Raw genomic sequence first — 21,617 nt, 5'->3', positions numbered from 1 at the left:
CTGTATGAGGTCCCAAGGTACCTACTTTGAAGAGTACTGAGGTGCCATTGTCTTATGTACAATGTTCCTTTTATTTTGCATCTTATTCAATAAATGTCTCTATTTTTCATAGTACATGACTGGATACTTTATATATTATCAATACTTTTACAGATGAGGAAATTGAGGCTCAGCCAGCTTAAACAATTCACTCAAGGTTAAAAACTAGGAGTCAGGTTCGAACAAGTCCCTTGATGTCAAATCTCATTTTCCTCTTAAGAAATCATTTCTGGCACTTCCTTATTACCAGAGCTGATTACTTTAAAAAGTGTATCTAACAAAAGTTTGAATAATCACAAATGAAGCTGTCAAGAACATCTCAAAGTCCATAACTCCACCAATATCACATGTTCAAAGTGCCTTGGGTCTTTGGGTCTTGAAAGACAGAACAGATCATCAGTCTCCTGAGAAAGAATGCAGCCTATTACCCACAGGACTCTGGGACTGATGAAGCAGATACACAAGAAATACGCAATTAACAAAGGGATTTTATATTTTATTCAAACTATTCTTAGAAATCGAATATTTTAGAGAACTTTCCACAGAAGCTTCCTGCCTTACTCAGATCCAAGCTGGCCACTCTGAAGGAATTAGTTATTAACAATGTGGGAAAAGGATATACATTTAACTGTGCACACATGCATATATGTGTGTGTATGCTCATGTCTCTATGTGTGTGGATAAACAACTGTCAGTAAATCTTTGCAAGTAACATCTGATGAAAATAGAATGAAATCTATGGAGGATTATTTTTTAATGAAATGAGCATGAAAATTAGAATAAGTACAGAGGAAAAGAACAGAAAGCAAATAAACCAAATAAGGCTATGTTAAAGATTAGGAGATTAGAAAGAGTAGATATCACAAGACTTAAATTATTAAAAAAACAGTTTACATTACTCTTTTGGAAAATAAGGAGTCATTTTCTTAGAAAGTGGACTAATGTACATCCAATGGCTATAGAGGCAGACTATTCTGATAATTTGCACATATGTGTTCACATTACATTTATGACATGTTTCATGGAAGAACTGTCCAGTCTTGTAAGGTCATTGGAAATTCTCCCAATGGGACTGAGCTCCTTAAGGGCAAAATCCATATCTATTCATCCTACATTTCCCATTGCCTAGTAAAGTGTTTTGAGTGCCCTTGATTTTAGTGCGGCTCAATAACTAGTAAATGGAATTAAACTAAATTGAAATATGTTGAATTTATCTGAGTCAAAATGATTGGAATGGTGAGGGATAAGAGCTACTCATTATCCTCACAAATTAATTTTTATTCCTCCATTTAAGATATCAAAATACCTAAAAGTTACTTAATGAATTTCTGCTGTACTTACAGAGAGCTTGAAGCAACACCTTTCTTTTTATACTTTTATAGCCCTTTACAAAGAGGCTATAATGTACTCAGCAGAAGTGTAATCCACTTGACATGTAGAGGGACTTGAGTCATAGGTGTCATGTTATTTTTCCACAGGGTTACTTTTACACCACTGCCACCTCAAAGTGAGTCAGTGAAACAGAGGAGATCTGTACTCGAAGTCCAAAAGCATTACTTTCACCACAAAAGTTCACAAAAGTTTTTAAAAGATTCAATCATACAAGGAAAATTATGCAGTGTGCAAATAAACATATCTGATAGTCAAAGGCACAAAGATGACTGGGGAAACACAAGTTCCTGTTATTGCACTTTTTTCAAGTAAATAGATAGTATGGTTTTTATTAGAATGTACAGAAAACAACTCATATAAATAAACATCATTTTTTTATATGAGGGTAGGGAATGAGATGATTTTGAAAGATGTTCATACTCAGTCACATTACTCTAATTCTACCACTGTGTTTATTATTTTAAAAGCTAATATTGGTAGGATTCCTCTGCTTGTCAAAGACAGCAAGTAGTCCTGTCTTAGTCACTTTCAGCAGTCCACTTCACTTTCTTCCACATATGTTCTGAGTTCATCCGTCTTCACAATGTTTCATTTCACAGTAAGCCAATTTGTGAAAGACACAAAAGGTATTTATTTTGCCAGTTCAATCAAGTTTTTGTAAGCAGGTTTGTTTTAAAAATGAAAGTTTTTTTGCTAGGATAGTTTCAGACTTCATTTTCCCAATGCAAATAAAACTAGTCACCTAATCAAAGAACTCAGCAGCTAACATTATATAGACAAGGAAGACCAATTGTGAGTAAAGTCTTATGGGGGGAAAGCCACAGATTTATTCTTTATATAATCATGGTAATTAAATTTAAAAATATGCAAAATGATATAATATAAACTACATATAGAAGGACAAAATTATTCAGATGTATTTTCTAACTTTGCAAAAAAAATCTGTCAATTCAATCAAATCTTTTAGTTTCTTCATGTTAGTCATAGAAATAGTGAGGTGTTCTCTTAGAGCTTATATATAAAATGTGTATGTGAGTGTATTAACTCTATTTTCAGATGAGAAAACTAAGGTACACAAAGTTTAAGGGACTGCCCTAAAATTTTGAACTCAAATCTACGTGACCCTGAAGTCTATACTTTTTTCAATATGTCACGTTGTCAAGATAAATAAAACTAAGGCAGAGATAGGGTTGAAGGAAAAACTAATGATTGTGAAGCTAGAAAAAGAAAGATCAACCAGATTTTAATAATTCCTTGATGGATACTGGGATAAGACTGGGCATTATTGCCACAGAGAACATGCTTTTTTTTTTTTTTTTTTTTTTTGAGGGAAGGGAGGGAGATAGAAAGAGAGAGAGAGAGAGAGAAATATCAATGTGCAGTTGCTGGGGGTCATGGCCTGCAACCCAGGCATATATCCTGACTGGGAATTGAACCTGCAACACTTTGGTTCACAGCCCACACTCAATCCACTGAGCTACGCCTGCCAAGGTGAGAATATGCTTTTAATCTAGCTACCAGGACCTAGAGTGGTTACTTGATTTTAAGGACTAGTACCCTCAATCCCTTCACACATTTGTGTTCTTCCCTACTCCATCTCATATCAGTGAAGCTGTCATGAGAAAAAGCAGTGGCCAACTCAAATGGATGTGCCAATCCCATACTGAGCAATTGTAGAGAGTTTACCAGTAGGCTGGCCTAGCCCAACACACAGTCCCGGGCTGCCTTTCAAAACTGAGATGCAAATCCATTATTGCATGCACTGTATGGCCAGGGCAGAAGCCAAAAGTACCATTTTCATATTAATGCAAAGGTAGACACAGTTCAGTTGTGACTAAAATTTTCCATTTCAAAAATCACTATTAAGAGAGCTAAGATGAGGACTCAAAGCTTCAAGCCTCTTGACAAACCTAACATATCCTATTCAACCAAAATGTCATAAGGATGAGCTGAAAATCTTTTTCATCAACTGATATTAAGAAACACATATCATACCTAAAATTAATACAAAATAATATTGAATGTAACTGTAATTGAAAAAAGAAACACATAGCAATTCATTTTATTTATTAACGTTAATATATTTATACCATATTGGACAGATTCATCAACTCCTTTGTGTTTGTGTCCGTGTATGCATATGTGTATATGTGTGTGTACACACACACATTCATGTCAATCTCAGACCAAAATCACAGCTTCTGGATCTCAGCTAAAATCTTTGTCAAAACATACTGTGGCCTCCAAGCTGACATGGGTTAAGGAAAAACTGGACAACTAGCCCACTCAGAGGCCTGGGTGACAGGGGAGTGAAGTGAGGTCCAGAAGTGACCCAGACTTGACCAGTGCCAGAGATGTGTACACTTGGATCCAATCTGATGGCAGCTTCCAGTTCTAAGTGGCCCAAATGAGTTGAAGTAAATACGAATTGTAAAAAAAAAAAAAGGGACATGTTTCCTCCTCCACAGAAAGAGAGCTTTCAATAATGTCACTTAATCTAGTAGATTTGAATTCAAGATATAGGGGGGAAATACGCATCAGGAAACCCAGACAAAAGTCAATTCTAGACAAACAAATAGGAGGTGACAGGAAAAGCTATGATCCTAAAAGCAAAGGCATGTAAGTTTGAAGCAGCAACACACATTTTAGACCAATGGGCTGGGGAGGGCAACAACAGTGCTCTGATTTACAGCTGACTTTATTTAGGACTCACCAAGAAATTCAGAGGTACTAAGCAGATAAAAATAATGATCATAAAATGATAGCAGCAACTATTCCTTATAAAACACTTGCTGATGCCAGTACTATGACAAGAGTTTATATAATACATTATCTTATTTAATTCTCACAACATATGAGGTAGGTACTATTTTCTCTAATGAAGCCCCCTGTAGACTTTGAATATAAAAATACCTTCATTCATAATGATCTAATAAAGGGGATGAGAATTCTGGAAAATGGTTGGAGATATTCTTCATCAGTGTTAACCAATTTGTACTGATTCATCCCCACTAATATCCAGAAGCTGCTTCAAACAGCATATTTGCTGTGACTGTAAAGGTTGCATTAAAAAAGCACCAAAGCTACCAAGTCCATCAGGGGTCAAACTCATCACCTTGGCTTTATTATTAAGCATTGCACAAAAATCACTGGACTTACAAATCATCAATACCCCCAGCACTCAATGACACATAATTTGTGTGCCTATGTTTAAATAGAATGATGTAGAATCCTAATATTGAAACGTATAAAATGAGGCCACAAAATTAATGTCAAAACATGCTCAAATTTAAAACTGAAATCGTCAAGTCTTTGAGTTACTTTACATTGAGAGCTGCAGTCATAGAACACCTAAACAAGGTCCATGAACAATTATGTTGTTATACCAAGTTAATACAAAATTTAGAATCAAAGATAACTAAAGAAACCCTATACTCAAAGACAAGAACCAAATCTGCTACAAAGGTAACAGAAGTCCAGCTACACTTATGTAACAAAAGAGATAAGAACATAATCAAGGGCAGATAGAATCTGTTACCAATTTAAGCCAACTTGGCAAACTAAAATTCAAAAGCATCATAGCATACTGCCTAACTGGAGACTTGAAAATGTCACAGAGGTCACATTTGGATTAAGGAATCTTAAATGGCAGGCCAAATACTGAGGAATGAAATCTGTAATCTCGTGTTTAATCAATCAGCAGTTGACAGCTTCCATTTTAGGGCAGAACAGATGCAGACTTGATGACCAACAGGCAGCTCAAACAAAGATGTTTTGTGTTGAACTGAGGTGAACACAAGCACAATAAATGCCTTAGAAATGCACTGATTTCCAAGGAACATGGTGTGAATGAACCTGTGCTTTGTTTACCATCATAGTTTAGACTAATGCGTTGAGCAAATATCTGTATTATCTTAATACATTTTATCTTGCTTCACATATAGCTTAAAAGATAAAATTATATATATCAATATATCTTCTCCTGAAAAGCATCCTCAGGACCATAGCATTTAATCATATATCATGGGTAAACCGAACTATCCTCCCCCTTCCACAACTAGTGATCAACATACCACATCATGATGATTAACTACAGCTTGACCCTCTCCAAGATTTCTTGTTCCAGCTTGCTGAGAGAAAAAAATTTCTAATTTAGAAACTTCAATTCCAGAAAATAGTCATTGGTAGAGTCTGTGCTCATCAGTGGAAATGAAAACATTACCAAGAACCATAAGATACACCACAACTCTTAGAAAAATGAAATTGATTTCCTTACTAGACAACAAAGACTTGTCAATTACTATTTGATATACAAATTGAATATATAAGAGTGGAATTATTAAAGTAAAGCAGGTAATGTATATTTAACATGTTATGCAAAACATCCTTCTTTAATATAAAAAGATAGAAAAATTCATACACTATACTTTAAAGTTATAAATATCAGGCTATAAAAGTATATCCAGATTACAACCATTTTTAAAAATGTTGATATACATATGAATATATATATATATAAAATCTCCCAAAATGCTAATAGTAATTATATCAGAATGGTGAATTATGATTGATTATTCTTCTCATCTTTTCCCAGATACTTTCACTAATGTGATTACATTATTTCAATAATAGAAAAAATTATATTAAGAACTGATTTTGAGATAATTAGACTAGACCTGAAAGATCTATTTCCTGATTCTAAGTATCAATCTTCTTTTTTTTAAGATTTCATTTATATTTTATTTTTAGAGAGGGAAGGGAGGGAGAAAGAGAGAAAGAGAAACATCAATGTGCGGTTGCTGGGGGCCGTGGCCTGCAACCCGGGCATGTGCCCTGGCTGGGAATTGAACCTGTGACACTGATTTGTAGCCTGTGCTCAATCCACTGAGCTACGCCAGCCAGGCTCAAGCTTCTTTTAAAGTGCTTTCAGCTAAGTCTTCCCTTAGCTCTATCAATAAGTACTACAGACACACTGTTCCCTCAGCTCCAGCTGCCAGAAAAATGTTTACTCATTGCAGCTCTCTTTACTCTGTAGCCTGGTATAGCGTGTTGTGGCCATGCTTGATAAGAGAAAGCCAGGAAAGCATTAGCAACATTTTCAAAAACCTGGTGCAAGCCAATCCAGAAAGGAAGTTCACATTTTTATTAACCAACCTAACCATGCTCTTATATGATAAGAGGTTAAGCAACAAGCATGAGATATAACTTACTGCTATTGTTAATCTCACAATTATATGGTAGTACCTTTACAAAACACCAAAAACAATACCAAGTGAATGTCTTTGTGGAAAAAGAAGAATAAAAATAGTGGATTTTACTAAACTATAAAAGGAATTTGGTAAGATAGAACAACATGGTATGTGATTTACATATTGAAAACAAAAAAAGTAAGAGACTATGTAAGGTAAGGTTTTTGGCAGTATTTATACAAATTTTTGTTTCATTCCTAGTGGTGCAAGTAATAGGCACTCAAAAAAGCAAAAAAAAAAAAATACTATAAGCACTTTGCAAATTCAGGTTATGGTTTACATATTACAGAATGACTAATCCAATTGCTAGAGTATGGAATATAACCAACATGCCCATTGTTGGTTATATCAAACTCATCTCTAATAATATTACTGCCTATGTTTGTATAAAAGCCATTTTCCAAGTGCTTTCACATGGTTATTTATTTTAAGCCTTTCCCAAGTCCACTCAGGTAAGTGGTAACTACCTACTCAAAGCCAAGTTTATCCTTGTTAAGAGTCCAGACCAAAACAGTTTTCAAACCATCAGAAGTTCATTTGTCACTCGCCTGCAACTGCTTTAAGGCCTGTAATTTCTTTGATTCTTGTGCACAGTGGACATTCGATAATTAGGTAATAAATAAATTAATTTTGATCCTAAAAAATAAATAAATTTAGAAGGAATACAATTGAGGGTAAAAAATGTCCTGTGCCTCATTAGTATACCATGTGATCAACATACCACATCATAATAATTAACTACAGCTTGACCCTTTCCAAGGTTCCTTGTTCCTGCTTGCTGAAAGAAAAGTCTCTTATTTAGAACTCCAAACTGACTGTGTAGCTGTGTCAAAGAATGTGGATATCTACTCTGAAAAAATATAATTCGTCATATTTAGATAACTAATATTGTCATGCATAAGTGACAGAAACAACTTCCCAAAGTTGAGGATAATTCCAAAAACTAAAATGTTACTCCACATTTTAAGAGGTGCAAAGAGTAGGGAATAAAATGAGCTGAACTTGTTTTAGCCCCTGGGTGGGCTCCTGCTGCCCGCCTCTCCACAACCAAGTCTGAACAATTCTCTCAGTTTCTTGCTCTTACTGAAGAAGCAGAAGAGAGTTACTCAAGTTAATTGGCCCTGCTGTTAAATCCTGAATGACCTTCATTCCAACCTAGATTTGTATCAGCTTGTTTCAATTCAGTAACTCCAATGTCCTTCAAATATTCTATTGTAATAATGCTGTCAATACTGTTAGCACCTTCTAAAAAACAAAAAAGTAAATGTTCTCTTGAGTTTTTGGTTTGGGAACATTTCAAGCCAAACAGTGAAAGTTGCCACATTGTTTATATCTCTCCAATTGGTATTTTAGAGGAAGGGAGAGACGAATCATAGGAAGAAGGTGGATGGCATCAAAAGGCAGAAATTTTCCTGCATGGGAGCAGTCCAGAAAGAATTTGTGTAGAGGTGGGACTTGAATACTTATTTTAGGTGGTGTATCCTGCTTATGGTCAAAGTGTATTGTATTCTTTATTTCCTTTATTTAAAAATTTAGAACTACCTATCCAGTAAAGTAATATTCAAAAGGGGTCATTTTAAACCACTTGGATTTCTACATCCATCTCCCATTCCATATTCCAAAATACAACTCACCTCATCCCACTGGACCTCTACCCCAACCCCACCCTCCAGCCACCTCCTTTGTAAAGAGGCTGCCATTATTACTGAAATGTGGTATAAGCCTCGAGACTATAGGAGTAGGAAAACAAATTGTAAGAACCAACATGAAGGAAGGAGGAGAGGCCACATGTTTCAGGCCTAGCATTTACCAGACCCTGTTATTTACATGTTTAGCATTAGTTCACATTTAGACTACATGCACATTGTTCTTTGCTAGTTGCTGTTAAAGCATTAATGTGATACATGTAAATGTTGAAAATTGTCTATATTATATTATAACCCAATTTTGGCATTTCTTCACATCTGAATATACCTGCAGTATAAACCCGGGTATCTACTCCAGGGTCCTTCTCTCACTATAATCACTGGTGTCGTTTCTAGAATTGAGGCAATCATAAAGCCAAAATAATGGGCACCGAGAATGGGAGAACTCATCTAAATGTCAAATTAAACTTTTATAAGGAGTGCTTAAGGGATTAAAACTACAGTTTTTTAAATTTATTCTATTACTGGGACGTGTGCCAGCAAAACATAAAGTCCTTGAAAACCCACAGCACAAAGAAGACTTGAGCTGCTAGTTGTGGCTCCTCAAGCAGTTTCTGCAACTTGTCTGAGCCTAAATTGCCTCAGTCATTTTAAAACGTGGGGGGTTGGCAGTGGGGGCCTCTCAACCAGCTAGTCCCTTCAAGGTCCCTTTCAAGTTTTAAAGCCAATTATAGAAGTACTAAAAATTATGTTCAATATATAAAATGCCTAATAATTTCAAAAAAACAAAAGGCAACAGAGCCTCAAACATAATTCTTAAACATTCAGAAAGACCTCATAATAATTGTGAGGTGTCATGAAAAGTGCCCTTTTGGCCTGGCTGTCATTGGCTTCAAATAAACCCTGAGCCACAGGAAAACTATTTTAACTCTCTGAGAAGATTAAATAGTTAATCCACTGGGAAACCTTGTTGAAAAACAGAATTCACAAATCCGCTTCCCAGAAAGAAGCATTGAAAATAGCAAACATAGTTGTTATATTCTGAATAAAATTATTCCATAATATACTGTATACAAATACTTTCTATTATTTAGCATTCATTTTCATGGATGTGTTTTTCTTCCTGATCTAAAATTCAGATAAAGGTAATGTCTAATGTTGACAGAAGACAACCATTTATATATAAGTCAGAGTCACACAGGTGAGTTGTAACTTGTCTGGGGGAAAAACATCCATAATAATGAAAATTCCAAGTTCCCTTCTTTGAGGAGAAATTGATGTGAATTGGGGATTGGGCAGATTATGGAAACTGATGTGAACTGGAAGATTGGGCAGATTATGGCATTAACTGCCAAGATAATTTCTGCTTTCATGGCTTCACTAAACTGGAATTTCTAGTGCATCATGCACTATCCCATAATTATGCATCAAAATATTAACCAATTAGCAGGTAAGATGCTAAGAGCTCAAGGGGCAGTGATAATTAGACATGAAACCTGAACTTCCATGGGGTTTCAAACACGCAGGCCCATCACACTTCATAAATTTAACAAACCTGCTTTCAACTCACATCATCTGCTAGTTTTTACTCCTCTCTTTCCTTTCCCTTTCTTCCTGGTCCAAATATAAAGACATACAAGTAGGGAATGAATGTTATACCTTGGAGGACATGATATAAATGAAATCCTTCTAATGCATAGGCTTTGGAGTACAATTTGTGTATGATGTATGTTTAGAAGCAGAGAGCACTTTTCGTTTCTAAATCACTGTTCATGAGGAATGTATGGACTAAAAAATGCTGTTAAAATTAGAGAGAAATAAAAGCTACACTGGAACAAATGTCTCTCATGTCTAGTGTGTGCTGCTGTCTCTATTTTGCGTTAGTCCCAACACAGTCTGTGCGTTGGAAGGGCCACAGGTTGCTAGGTCTAAGCTCTGCGGAAGCAGAGATCGTGCCTGTCACGTGTTGTGCATCCGCAGCTGTGGGAGAGCACTCAATACAGAGTAGGCACTTGTTTGTTGCAATAAAGGAAGGAATAAACAAATGACCAAATACCAGATATCCAGCTAACAGTAAATATTTCTAAGACCCCAGCTTATCTCCCTAGATATTTTCTAAACATTACATTGTTTCAACTAATTTATCACACGTGTATATTCATGTTTCAGCTTGAAAGATCCTTATTACATTGAAATTAGTTTGTAAAATATTTTGGAAACATTGGAAAATATGTTTAAGAACACAGAAACAGGTATCAAAAACCTGAATTTGAGTTCCACTTTACATATTTAATGGCTGAGAAATCTTGAACAGGTCACTACTGTCTTTGAGAGTGATCTTTTCATCTGTATAATAGGGATAATATCTGTGCAGCTTACCTCATAGGGTCTTTATGTAGATTGAGTAAAATATAAAAAGTACTACAAACAGAATGAAACAAAAAGACCACAAAAGCCTAAATGTTTCCTCTTCAGGGTCTTTATGTAGATTAAATAAAATATAAAAAGTATTATAACCAGAATGAAACAGAAAGACCACAAAAGCCTAAATGTTTCCTCTTCAGTCACAAGAGCACCCAGAGTAAACACATTGTTGGAAAAGTCAAGTTAAGAATGGCAAAATAGTTTCTTCATGTCAATATGGTGCTACCGTTTGTGCCAACAGTCTGACTAACAACAACAAAATCATCACATATTTAATGGACTAAATATGGAAAGTTCTTACAACTCTTAATAACATCATATTGCCACCTCAGCGTGAGGAAAGAAAAAAGTTCAGGGAGGTCACAGTGCAAATCAGTACTAGTGACAGTCCTATAACAGAGCTTTTGATTGTCCAATCAGCTCTCAAGACTGCTAAGCAATGCTACCTCTTAGAAGTGCTTCAGTAAATTGAAAATACAGCAAATCAGACATTACATAGTTATCTAAACTCACTGTCAAAAATATGTACTGTTCTCTGCTAAAAGCCAAGCAGAGATTTTAGTTCACAACCACACAGATCAGCAATTTTTAACCTTTTTCTTTCATGGTACACATAAACTAATTACTAAAAAGCTGTGGCACACCCAAAAATATATATTTTTGCCAATATGATAAAAATATTGGGCCCTGGCTGGCGTAGCTCAGTGGATTGAGCGCGGGCTGGGAACCAAAGTGTCCCAGGTTCGATTCCCAGCCAGGGTACATGCCTGGGTTGCAGGCCATAACCCCCAGTAACCACACATTGATGTTTCTTTCTCTCTCTCTCTCTCTCTCTCTCTCTCTCTCTCTCTCTCTCTCTCTCTCTCTCTCTCTCTCTCTCTCTCTCCCTCTCTCTCTCTCTCTCTCTCTCTCTCTCCCTCCCTCCCTTCCCTCTCTAAAAATAAATAAATAAAAAATATTGGCATAATTTTGATTCATTCACACTGGACGGCTATTATTGTGTTGGCTGTTGCCATTTTTTTATTTGACAATCTAAGGGAAAAGAGGTCAGAACCCCCAACTAAGTAGTCCGATGTTGCACGCTTTAAACATTCTTGTGGCTCCTGATGTGCATGCTGTGTGGCACACACCACTTGAAAATCGCTGACATAGACAATAACATGAAAACCAATGGTTATTCCTGTATCTCCATTTTCATTCAGCTGTTACATTTTGTAAGCTAAAGTTCCTGTAAAGGAAAAGAAAGTCTCAAATATTATTCCAGCATTATGACAGGGAAAGGAAATACAACAGTCTCATAATGTCTTAGATTTAGAATCGGTTACCATATGGAGCCCATAATTAGTAACTTTCTACACCTATGCATTAGGTGGGAAAAAATATTGCTACTAAATCAAATCTTATATATACGTGTGTGTGTATGTGGGGTGCATGTGTGTATAACCACTCTAAAAATAGACACCTAATGTTTTTGTATTTTCTTGATCTGAGGGTGAAGTTAGTCTGTAATAGAATGGCTTTTATTTTATGTTTTTTCTTCACATATTTTAAATTATAGAGCAGCATTATCCAATAGAAATGCAATACGAGCAACATTATATTTAATTTTAAAAATTTCTGGTAGTGCCCTGACCACAAAACAAAAGGCTACCAGTTCCATTCCCAGTCAGGGCACACGCCTGGGTTGTGGGTTCCATCCCCAGCCATGGTGCAGCCAAGAGGCTACCTCTTTCACATCAATGTTTCTCTCCCTCAGTTTCTCCCTCCCTTGCCCTCTCTTTGAAAATAAGTAAATAAAATCTTGTTTTTTAATTTCTGGTAACCACATTTTTAAAAAGGAAAATTAAATATATTAAATTAATTTTATTAACATTTTATTTAATCCAACATATTAAACTATCACTTTAATATATAATCATTACAAAGATCATTGATATGTTTACATTCATTTTTTTTCATACTTTTTCATAAGTCTTTGAGATTCAAGGCATATATTACACTTAACACACACGTCAATTAGGACACTAACTGTACCAGAAATACTTTATCGGTATTTAGATTTCATAAACTTGACAGTTAAAAAGTAAATCCACATACTAAGTTGTCCCAAGCATACATAAAATTTTTCCAAAAACTGAATCAAAGGCCAATTTTTATAGTCCTTTAAAATTTAGTAGCATTGATCATCACTCCAGAGGGGTCAGGTAGTACAGCTGTCACCTGAATCCATGTCCACCACACCTCAGATATATACTCTGCCAAAAGACATTTTCAAATACTGAATAAAAAATGTCCTCCCTAAATGAGAAAGTTTCTGTTTAACTTCTTTTCCTCAAAGTTTTATGTGACCCATGCACTTATTTTGAGAAAACCTCAAATAGAGTCATCAGCTTTGACATAATAGTAAGTCTCTCCATCTAATAAAACACAAGAACCTCTAGGACATTTTTGCTCATTTACATAAGTAGAGTCAACTCTCTATTTATTACCTGTTATTACATTATACATTGAAGAAGAAAAACAGGTCAGATGCCCTGCTGATTTGTCTATTTGTTGATTTATTTACCCTGCTGATGAAGTTATCGCAAACAGGAGGGTAGGATCAGAGGGCACTGGGAAGGTTCAAGACTGAGGAAATACTTTAGCATTAAGTTCAGGTCCTCTCTTTCTGAGCTCCGTCTTTTCTAGCAAAATCTAGGTATGAATCATCTGTCAAAGCCATTCATTTGTAGCTGAACTAGTACAGAACCAGGAAGAGGCAACTGACTTTACCGCGAAGTAAAGCTTTGCAAAGCATGTTTCGCCTCTCACCTCTGTAGGCTTAATGGTTAACAATCAGGGTTAGAGGCAGGCAGTTTGGGTTGGAACTCTTGTTCTGCCAGTTGCTATCGGTTTAACTTTGAGCAGGTTACTTCATCTTTCTGTGTCTCATTTGTAAAATGGCCTTAATAATAACGGGACCAGATCTAAGTCAAAGATTGCTATGGGGGAATAAATGAGATTTCACAGGCCATAAAACATCTTAACACACAGCACTGATCCTGGTACATGGTATGTACCCAACAATCATTGCTATTTTTTAACTCAGAAATCTGGATAATGGAGATGAGGATAAATGCTTAACAAATATTTGTTGTAAATAAAAATATATGTCCAAGCACTTATCAAGTCCTATGTTTATAACAGTCCTATATAAACTATTTTCATCCTATGTAAAATAAGTTTAGAAAGTGGATCTACTCAGACAATGTATTTCGTGAAGAAAAACATAGATCTTCACAATGTGGCTTACTAAATTGTTAAATTTTTATAAAGCCTTTACCCAACAATCATACCCACCCCATTCACTTAAGTAGTGCTCATATGCATGTCAAAACCAACATAAGTTATTTACCTGTCAACCTCACTTTAGGGTGACCCATGGCTCTGCTCTCCTCTCCTGCAAAGCAGCATCAGATTTAACAGCACGGCCAATAAATTGCCCTGTGATATTCCAGGGGTGTCCAACCTTTTGGTGTCTCTGGGCCACATTGGAAGAAGAGTTGTCTTGGGCCACACATTAAACACACAAACATTGATGAAAAATTATGAGCAAAAAAATAGGTTTTAAGTAAATTTACGATTTTATATTGGGCTGCATTGCATTCATAGCCATTTTGTGCTGCAGGCAGCCCATGGAGCTGTGGGTCGGACACCCCTGTGAGAGTATTTACAGAAAAAAATCTTATTTTTAAACATTTTATTTATTTATTTTTAGACAGAGGGGAAGGGAGGGAGAGAAACGTCAATGTGTGGTTGCCTCTCACTCGCCCCTCACCAAGGAACCTGGCCCACAACCCAGGCATGTGCCCTGACTGGGAATCACACCTGCGGACCCTTTGGTTCCTAGGCCAGTGCTTAATCCCCTGAGCGACACCAGCCAGGGCCAGATAAAAATCTTAAATCTCTAAAAATGGTTTCTCTCACAGCCAAATTTTCTGTTTCCATTACCATTTTATGTTCCTTCATCACATTCCTTAACCAGATCAGCTAATGAACAAAGCTGCTCCTTACTGGACTTCCTATTTCCTTTCCCTTCATCTGCCATCATTTATAAGCATTAAAAGACCAAAAGAGACACAGTGGCAATAAACAGGAGAAACAAACGAATCCAACAATTAGATAAGTAGCCCCAGAATAACTGAGGCCGTATTAAAACTTCAAAGGCTTTATAACAGGTGATTCTAAACAGTCATAAAACTGTCACTTCCAAAGGTGGTTATTTCCTGGTCCGTACGGGGCATGCAAAAAATCTTTAAAATTACTTGTATTCTTTAAAGTGATAAATATACTAAGTATATCTAAAACTGCCATTTCTATGCCTAACCGAGATTTGTCACTAAAATAACAGAAATGCTGACATCATAGGATTTGCAAAATAACTTCCCAGAAAGACAAGAGTAGAGGATTTTAAAAAATAAATGTTTGATAAAGATTATTTTTCTAATCCTTAAAGTATACATAAGGAGAAGTGAATTCACAGTAGTAGCCTATCCGAGCTGTGAAAGCAACGCACTTATTCCACCATGAATGCTTCATTAATATTTCAGGGATGATGTTGCAATTTTCCATGAGCAACTGTCAGCGCTGTGCTTCTTGACATGTATCAAAGCGATTTAAACTACATTCAATACTCATGTATCTGCCATTGACCAAAATGCAATTCTGAGGTATCCAGTATTTCCAAATTCACCCCCAGGCACGTGTAATTTTATATTGGATCCACCCTGCACGCATTTTAACCCTTCCACTTGCTGAAGGGCTTCCTTCCTTCCACGGACCATCGCCAGTGACTTTGTCTTCAATATAATTCCCATTCCAACCCCTTTGAGGCCAGATGTGTCTCCTCCACCCACACGCCGGTGCCATTGTCCTCTCCGCAGTGATGCTTAAGGAGGCTCTCAATGGCACAGACCTGTATCTAGAACCTGCGGGCGGAAGCGCTGTCAGGCTGATGCTTTGTCTCCTGCCTCGAAAGGCCGGGGTTGCTAGTACACGTATGACACTCTCTACCTAAAAACAGCACCGCAGTCCAGCAGCCGGGGTGCTCCTCCAGGCAAACGCGGACCGGCAGTCGCCCAAGGCAGCCCGAGCTGAGACCACTGTGCCACGGGTGGGTGCGGGACCCGGAGGGGTCGGGGCGCCTGGGGCACCCGGCGCCGCGCAGCCGCTGGCCACCTGCAAACGCCGACAGCGGGAGGACTGCCGGGGTCTCCGTCCGGCGCGCCAGGCCAGCGGGCACCCGCTGCCTCGGTTTCCACAGCCGCCGCCCGCCGGACCGCCCCTCAGGTCTCCTAGCCCCGGCGGCCGGCGCCCCGGGCCAGAGCGGGTCCCCGCCGCGCCCGCCGTCCGCCCACCGCCGCGTCCGTCCTCACCTGACAGCCACCCGCACCGAGCTCTCGTCCGGGGCGCCCCACATCCTGGTGGCGGACGACAGCCGAGCCCCTGGGCCTCCGCACCGCAGAGCTGAGGCGCCGCCGGAGTCGCGGCGCTGGGGCGCGGGAGGCTACTGCGGCAGGGGGCGGCCGGCTCACCTCCGCGGCGCTCCAGCCATGTTAGGCGACTGAATGGAAAGGTGGCGGCGGCGCCGAGGCTGGCGCTGGGGAGGAGGTGACTCCCGCCGGCGGGCGCCGCCCCTTTTTCCCCCTCTCACCCCCGCCCCCTCCGGGATCTGGGGCGGGGACGGGCGCGCTTGACTGGCGAGCGCGGCGGCGGAGGAGCCCGCAGGCTGCCCGCGGCCTCCAGACGGCGGTGTCCCTGTGCCCTGCCCTCTTTGCCCGGGACTCCGCCCGCCCGAGGCCGGCCTGAGACTCCACGTCCTCCACGGCTCTCGGGGCTGCGGGCCCCGCACTGCGTCAGCCGCGGCCGCGGGCCCGGCCCCCCTCGCCTGTCCGCGGCCGGCGGCCTCCCCTGCCCGCGGCGGGGCGCTGCCTGGCGCTGCCGGGCAGGGAGGCGCGCGGGGGAGGGCCGCCGGCCTGCGCGCCCTCCCAGGCTCTCCGGGTACAACGCTGCAGCGGACGCTCTCCCGGTCGCCTGAGTCTCTTCTAAAATCAAAGCGTGTGCACCAACGCAGCGCCAAGAATCGGCCAGCTGCCGCTCGGATTTGGCTTTGTTTCCACTCTTAGCTTTATTGTCCTCTCTCGGGCCTGGACTTTGACCCCCTTCCCCAGCCCCCCGGGTGAACGCCAGCCCTCTCGAGAATCAGCCACTCCGGTTGAACTGGCTCCCGGCTTTGGCCGCTGTCTCTGTTCTGCAGCCCATCGCCCCTTGACCAGCTCGCGTGGGATATGGGAATGATTTACCCTTAAGACTCTTGAATGCGTTTCTGTTAAATCATTTGTGCACTGGTAAATGAACTGTACCCTGGTACTGCCAAGTGTTCCCAGAACTGAATATCCACCGAGACCTGCTGTATAGTAAATCCTTCCAAACTGACTTTCCTTGCCTTCTGGCCTTCAAAAACCTCTCAACCCCGGGATTCCATCAACATTGACCCATTGTGGTTTCTGCTTGTGGCTATTGTGCTTCCACATGCCTCGAGATAACGCTGTGGAAACAGCCTTTATTAGCTTTACCACAGAGTATCTTTTGTGGAATGCCCATACAATTTCCCTGAATAAACATGTAGGGACGCATGAAACAGTAGAATAGATTAAATGTCACCATCTAAATAAAGGCACGGCCCCAAGTACCTACAATAGAAAATCCCATGCCTAATATCCTACCCAGCAGAGATACAGCAGCAAGGGTAGAAGGAGGCAGCACACTTTGGGACAAACAGGAAATGTTTAATGATCTTAGGGAATGACTATGGGATGTTTAATTATAGATAGGTTTAACCTTACTCTGTCTCTTGACCTTGATACCTCTGAGTCTTAACATGTACACAACCGGGAAGTAAAGAGACCAGTGATGGTGAATATCCTTTCGTAGAACATTATCGGTAGCAAAGCTCTCCTCTGGCTGTCTTTCTGGAGAGCATCTCCTCCTCTCAGTATTTGTCTGTCAACCAATCTGAGCTCTGGTTCCTTCTGTCCTCACAGTCCACCCCATCTGGATGGCTCTGGACTGGACACTTTGCTTCTTGGAATGATAAAAGCTATGACAGAGGCAAATAAAGCCAAGCACATTTAGCAAGAAAACTAAAGAGGTGTGTATAATTAGGACCTTTTATTTTAAAAAAAAGTTTCATTTAAAGTAGCATTAGTACATAAATGTGTCAGTAGGAGCTGTTAAGTACAAATGCCACCAGAAGCCAGGCAGGTGACTTGAGTGAGTGGAGTGGGCAGGACAAGGACAGTTGCAGAACAGGGAACACAGGCCCTTCCAAAGGCAGGGGCCATCCCCAGCTCTGGACTGCTGGAATGCAGGCCCTCTGCCACCAAGCTTTTTCTTTGCTTGTATGTTTGCTCCTTCTCAAGAATCAGAGACAAAGCAGACCTTTACGTGAAAACTCAGTTTTTTAAACATCAACGACGAATTCAGTGCTACACTTACATACCATGCAAAACAATCAAAATATGTCTTGGGCCAACCTCAGCCCCAAGCACCAGGCTGAAACTTCTGACCAAAGTGCTAGCACCAGTATAACTGTGTCTTTGAGTACAGGTTGCACAAGGGGTCAGGGTAAAAATTCAGATTCTCATTGATGACAGAGTCAGTAATTTTCTTCCAAATCTCAAAATTTGTAAATTAATGATCTATTTTGTATTTACTTAAAATTCCTTTATAGCTGCTATAATCCCTTTCCTTATTACTCATCTAATTATCTTTTCTTATCCTCACCCAAGGACATTTTTTTCTCATTGCTTTTTAGAGATTGAGGGAGAGGGGGTTTGAGAGAGAGGGGAAGGGAGGGAGAAAGCGAGGGAGAGAAATATCGATGTGAGCGAGAAACATGGTTTGGTTACCTTTCTTATGTGCTGAAACCCCACAACCAAAGCATAGGACCTGACTGGGAATCAAACTGGTGACCTTTCGCTTTAAGGGAAAATGCCCAACTGAGCCACACCAGCCAGGGCTCATCTAATAATGATTTTAAGTTGAAGGAAACTCCCAGAAAAGAGCTCTTACCACAAAAGTGGTTTAAATCCTATTCCAATTATTCCTGCAATAAATATGTAATAAATGAGTGTTATTATGCAGACAGTGCTGGACACTAGATATGAAGAGGATTAAGACTGTCGGTTTCTACAAGGTACTTACAGTCTAGTTCACGGAGAAAAGTTTGAAAATCTATGATTGCAGTATTAGAATTTATGACAAGAGTATGATGAATCCCATCTGGCAGGGGAGGAATTCTTCCAGTATAGACCATTCAGGATGATCTCCCTGAGTCCACTCTTACCTGTACACTGAGTCAGGGTGATCCTTTAAAACATAATTCATTTATGTCATTCTCCTGTCTGAAACCTCCTAAATGCTACCTAACAGAAATAGAATAAACTCTTCTAGACTTTAAGGCCCTTCGCATTCTGGCTTCTCCAAGTTCTAATCTTATCTTTTGCCACTCTAAATTTTAATCACTCTTTTTGGTGAAACTGCCCTCCTTTCTATTCCTTAAACATAAAGTTATTTTCTGTCTCAGGACATTTGAACTAGCTATTCCTCTACCTGGTTAGCTCCTTTTGATGTGTTAGGTATCAGCTTAAATGCTGTCTCCTTGGAGAGACCTCTCCTATTCAATCTAAATTAGCAACCCCACATGATTTGCATGGTCCAGTGAAAAATTAAAAATGCACTGGCTTGTTAGAAAAGCAGTATTTAAATGCTGTTAAAGATAGTGACCTATAAAGCTTTTATTTTTTCTTCTGAGCTCTCTTGCTCAACTTGTCACAGTGTTTTCTTAATTTACTATTTAATGTAATTTCTCATAAAGAAAAATTAAAATTATAATTATTAGCATGATTTTACCATTCATCTTTATATTGTGCAACGTCAGTTTTAAGATATATGGAAGAGCATTTAATTCATATGTGCAATTATCAAAACTATATAATTCCTATTACATAGTTCATAAACACATAGGAATTTCATTTTTAACTGAACCATAGAAACATTGTACAAAAGTAACTCAGTTGTTTTTATTTCACTTGTTGATACACCTCCATTCAACTAACACTTTCAACCTTTGGCTCACCAGTGCATCAGGAAGAGCTGAAAGGAAGAGGAACTACCTTTCCTTGTCTTTTTTTTTTTTTTTTGCGTCATCGTTTTCAGTTAGTAGTTGGCAGCTATAGAGAAGTAATTAATGAGTAAGAAAGAATAAGATAGACTTCTTTGTTCACTGTGTTTCTTAAAATGCCTGTTTTGAGGGAAACATGGCTTCTCAAGTTGTCAACATCCCTGCTTGGTCAGTTGTAGACATGACACATTTACCGAGGGCCTGCACTGTTTTTGAATCTCACTTAACTCTTACACATTGTGGGTCAACCTTGAATTCTGTTCTCAGAGGACATCGAGAAAGCTCTATGAGAATAGTGTGACTAAGAACAGAGGACATGCGTATCACAAATGTGTCCTCTGCTCACCCACAGGCTCCAGTGTTTTATCAGACCTGCCTTACAAAACACAAAGCTAGAAATAAAAATGTTGAGGATTTCAAGACAATGGTAGCAGAGTATTAAACCAAGAGTAAGGCCCTCTAAGCACAGAGCATTGGGTGACTACTGACAACACACCCACTACAGTCCCAGTTACTTGCTATTCCGTCACTATTTTAATTCTTCGTAGCCCTATCACTAGGTGATATCCTCTTGTATTTTGTTTATTGTTTGCCTTCCTACACTTGAATGTGAGTTCCAAGATTAAAGGGATCTTTTTTGTTTTTTTTTTCACTAATGTATCTGTAGATTCCACAACAGTATCTGACACACAGTATGCATCATTAAATATTAGCTGAATGACTATGTGATTCTGGGCAAGTTATGAGAACTAAATCTCAGTTCTTACATGTAAGTTAAGTATTTTCTATCTTATACAGTTGTTTTGAGATTGAAAGAACTTTGCTTATCAAAAGTTAATCACAGCACTAACTCACAATAAGTGCACAATAAAATGAGCTGATGTTATTATAAACATCTTTGTAAATACAAAGTGTTTTAAAAGAAAACAGTTACTCATGCCATAGTTGCACCTGTCTAAGGTACATTTGAAAAAAAAAGATACATTCAAGCACACCCTACACAGGCAGCCAAAAAAGAAGCTACCTCCCCAGTTTTTCCCTCTAGGCCATCTACCCTGTGCTTTTACTGCTCTCCACATTCTAATCAGTCATTAAAAGTTATTTAACTCTTCCTTTTTGCTGCTAGCAAAAAAGATTAAAAGAAAAAGTTCTGACTATAACTCCATATGCAAACAAGTGGCTCTGGAAGAGCATGCCTAGACAAACATCTTCTCAGAAATCTTTTTGAAGAAAAATCATTAGGAAACTAAACTTTAATACCTTTAATACCTTCATCAGAAATATCAATTTTCCTTCAGTGATTTTTTGTGTGTTTTATACATTTCCCCTCATTAATAACAATGGAAAGTATGTTTAGAGTTCTTCTACCATGCCAGTGCACTATGCTAATTAACATGCATTATTTCAATGCACTCGTTCTCTCAATGACTCTAAAAGGTGGATACAATTACTATTATCCTTTTACATATGAAGAAACAGAACCCTTTCCAATAACCTCTGTTTGTTACAATCATTTCTCTATTTTATGCCCAACTCAAAAATTACCTTTTTCTTGAAACTTTTCCTGATTTCAGATGTGTCATTTTTTTCTTCTGCCAAATCTCTGTTGCATTTCATTTATGTCTTTGTTATAGTTGTAATTAT

The 21,617-nt window shown here is 38.9% G+C and overlaps 1 protein-coding gene across 1 annotated transcript in view; it reads right to left on the bottom strand.

Annotated features, from left to right (window-relative positions):
* The window catches only part of KIF21A (kinesin family member 21A), a 138,987-nt gene extending 122,552 nt beyond the window's left edge, over positions 1–16,435 (bottom strand). Inside the window, 1 exon segment of the mRNA XM_028533277.2 lies at positions 16,165–16,435. Within this exon segment, the coding sequence (XP_028389078.1) occupies positions 16,165–16,208 (44 nt within the window). The 5' untranslated portion in view covers positions 16,209–16,435.
* Between the last annotated feature and the right edge of the window lie 5,182 nt (positions 16,436–21,617).

Source organism: Phyllostomus discolor, chromosome 2 (genome assembly GCF_004126475.2).
Source record: "Phyllostomus discolor isolate MPI-MPIP mPhyDis1 chromosome 2, mPhyDis1.pri.v3, whole genome shotgun sequence".
Lineage (NCBI taxonomy): Eukaryota > Metazoa > Chordata > Mammalia > Chiroptera > Phyllostomidae > Phyllostomus > Phyllostomus discolor.
Note: the sequence above shows the minus strand (reverse complement) of the source record. Positions and strands in the feature narration are given on the sequence as shown.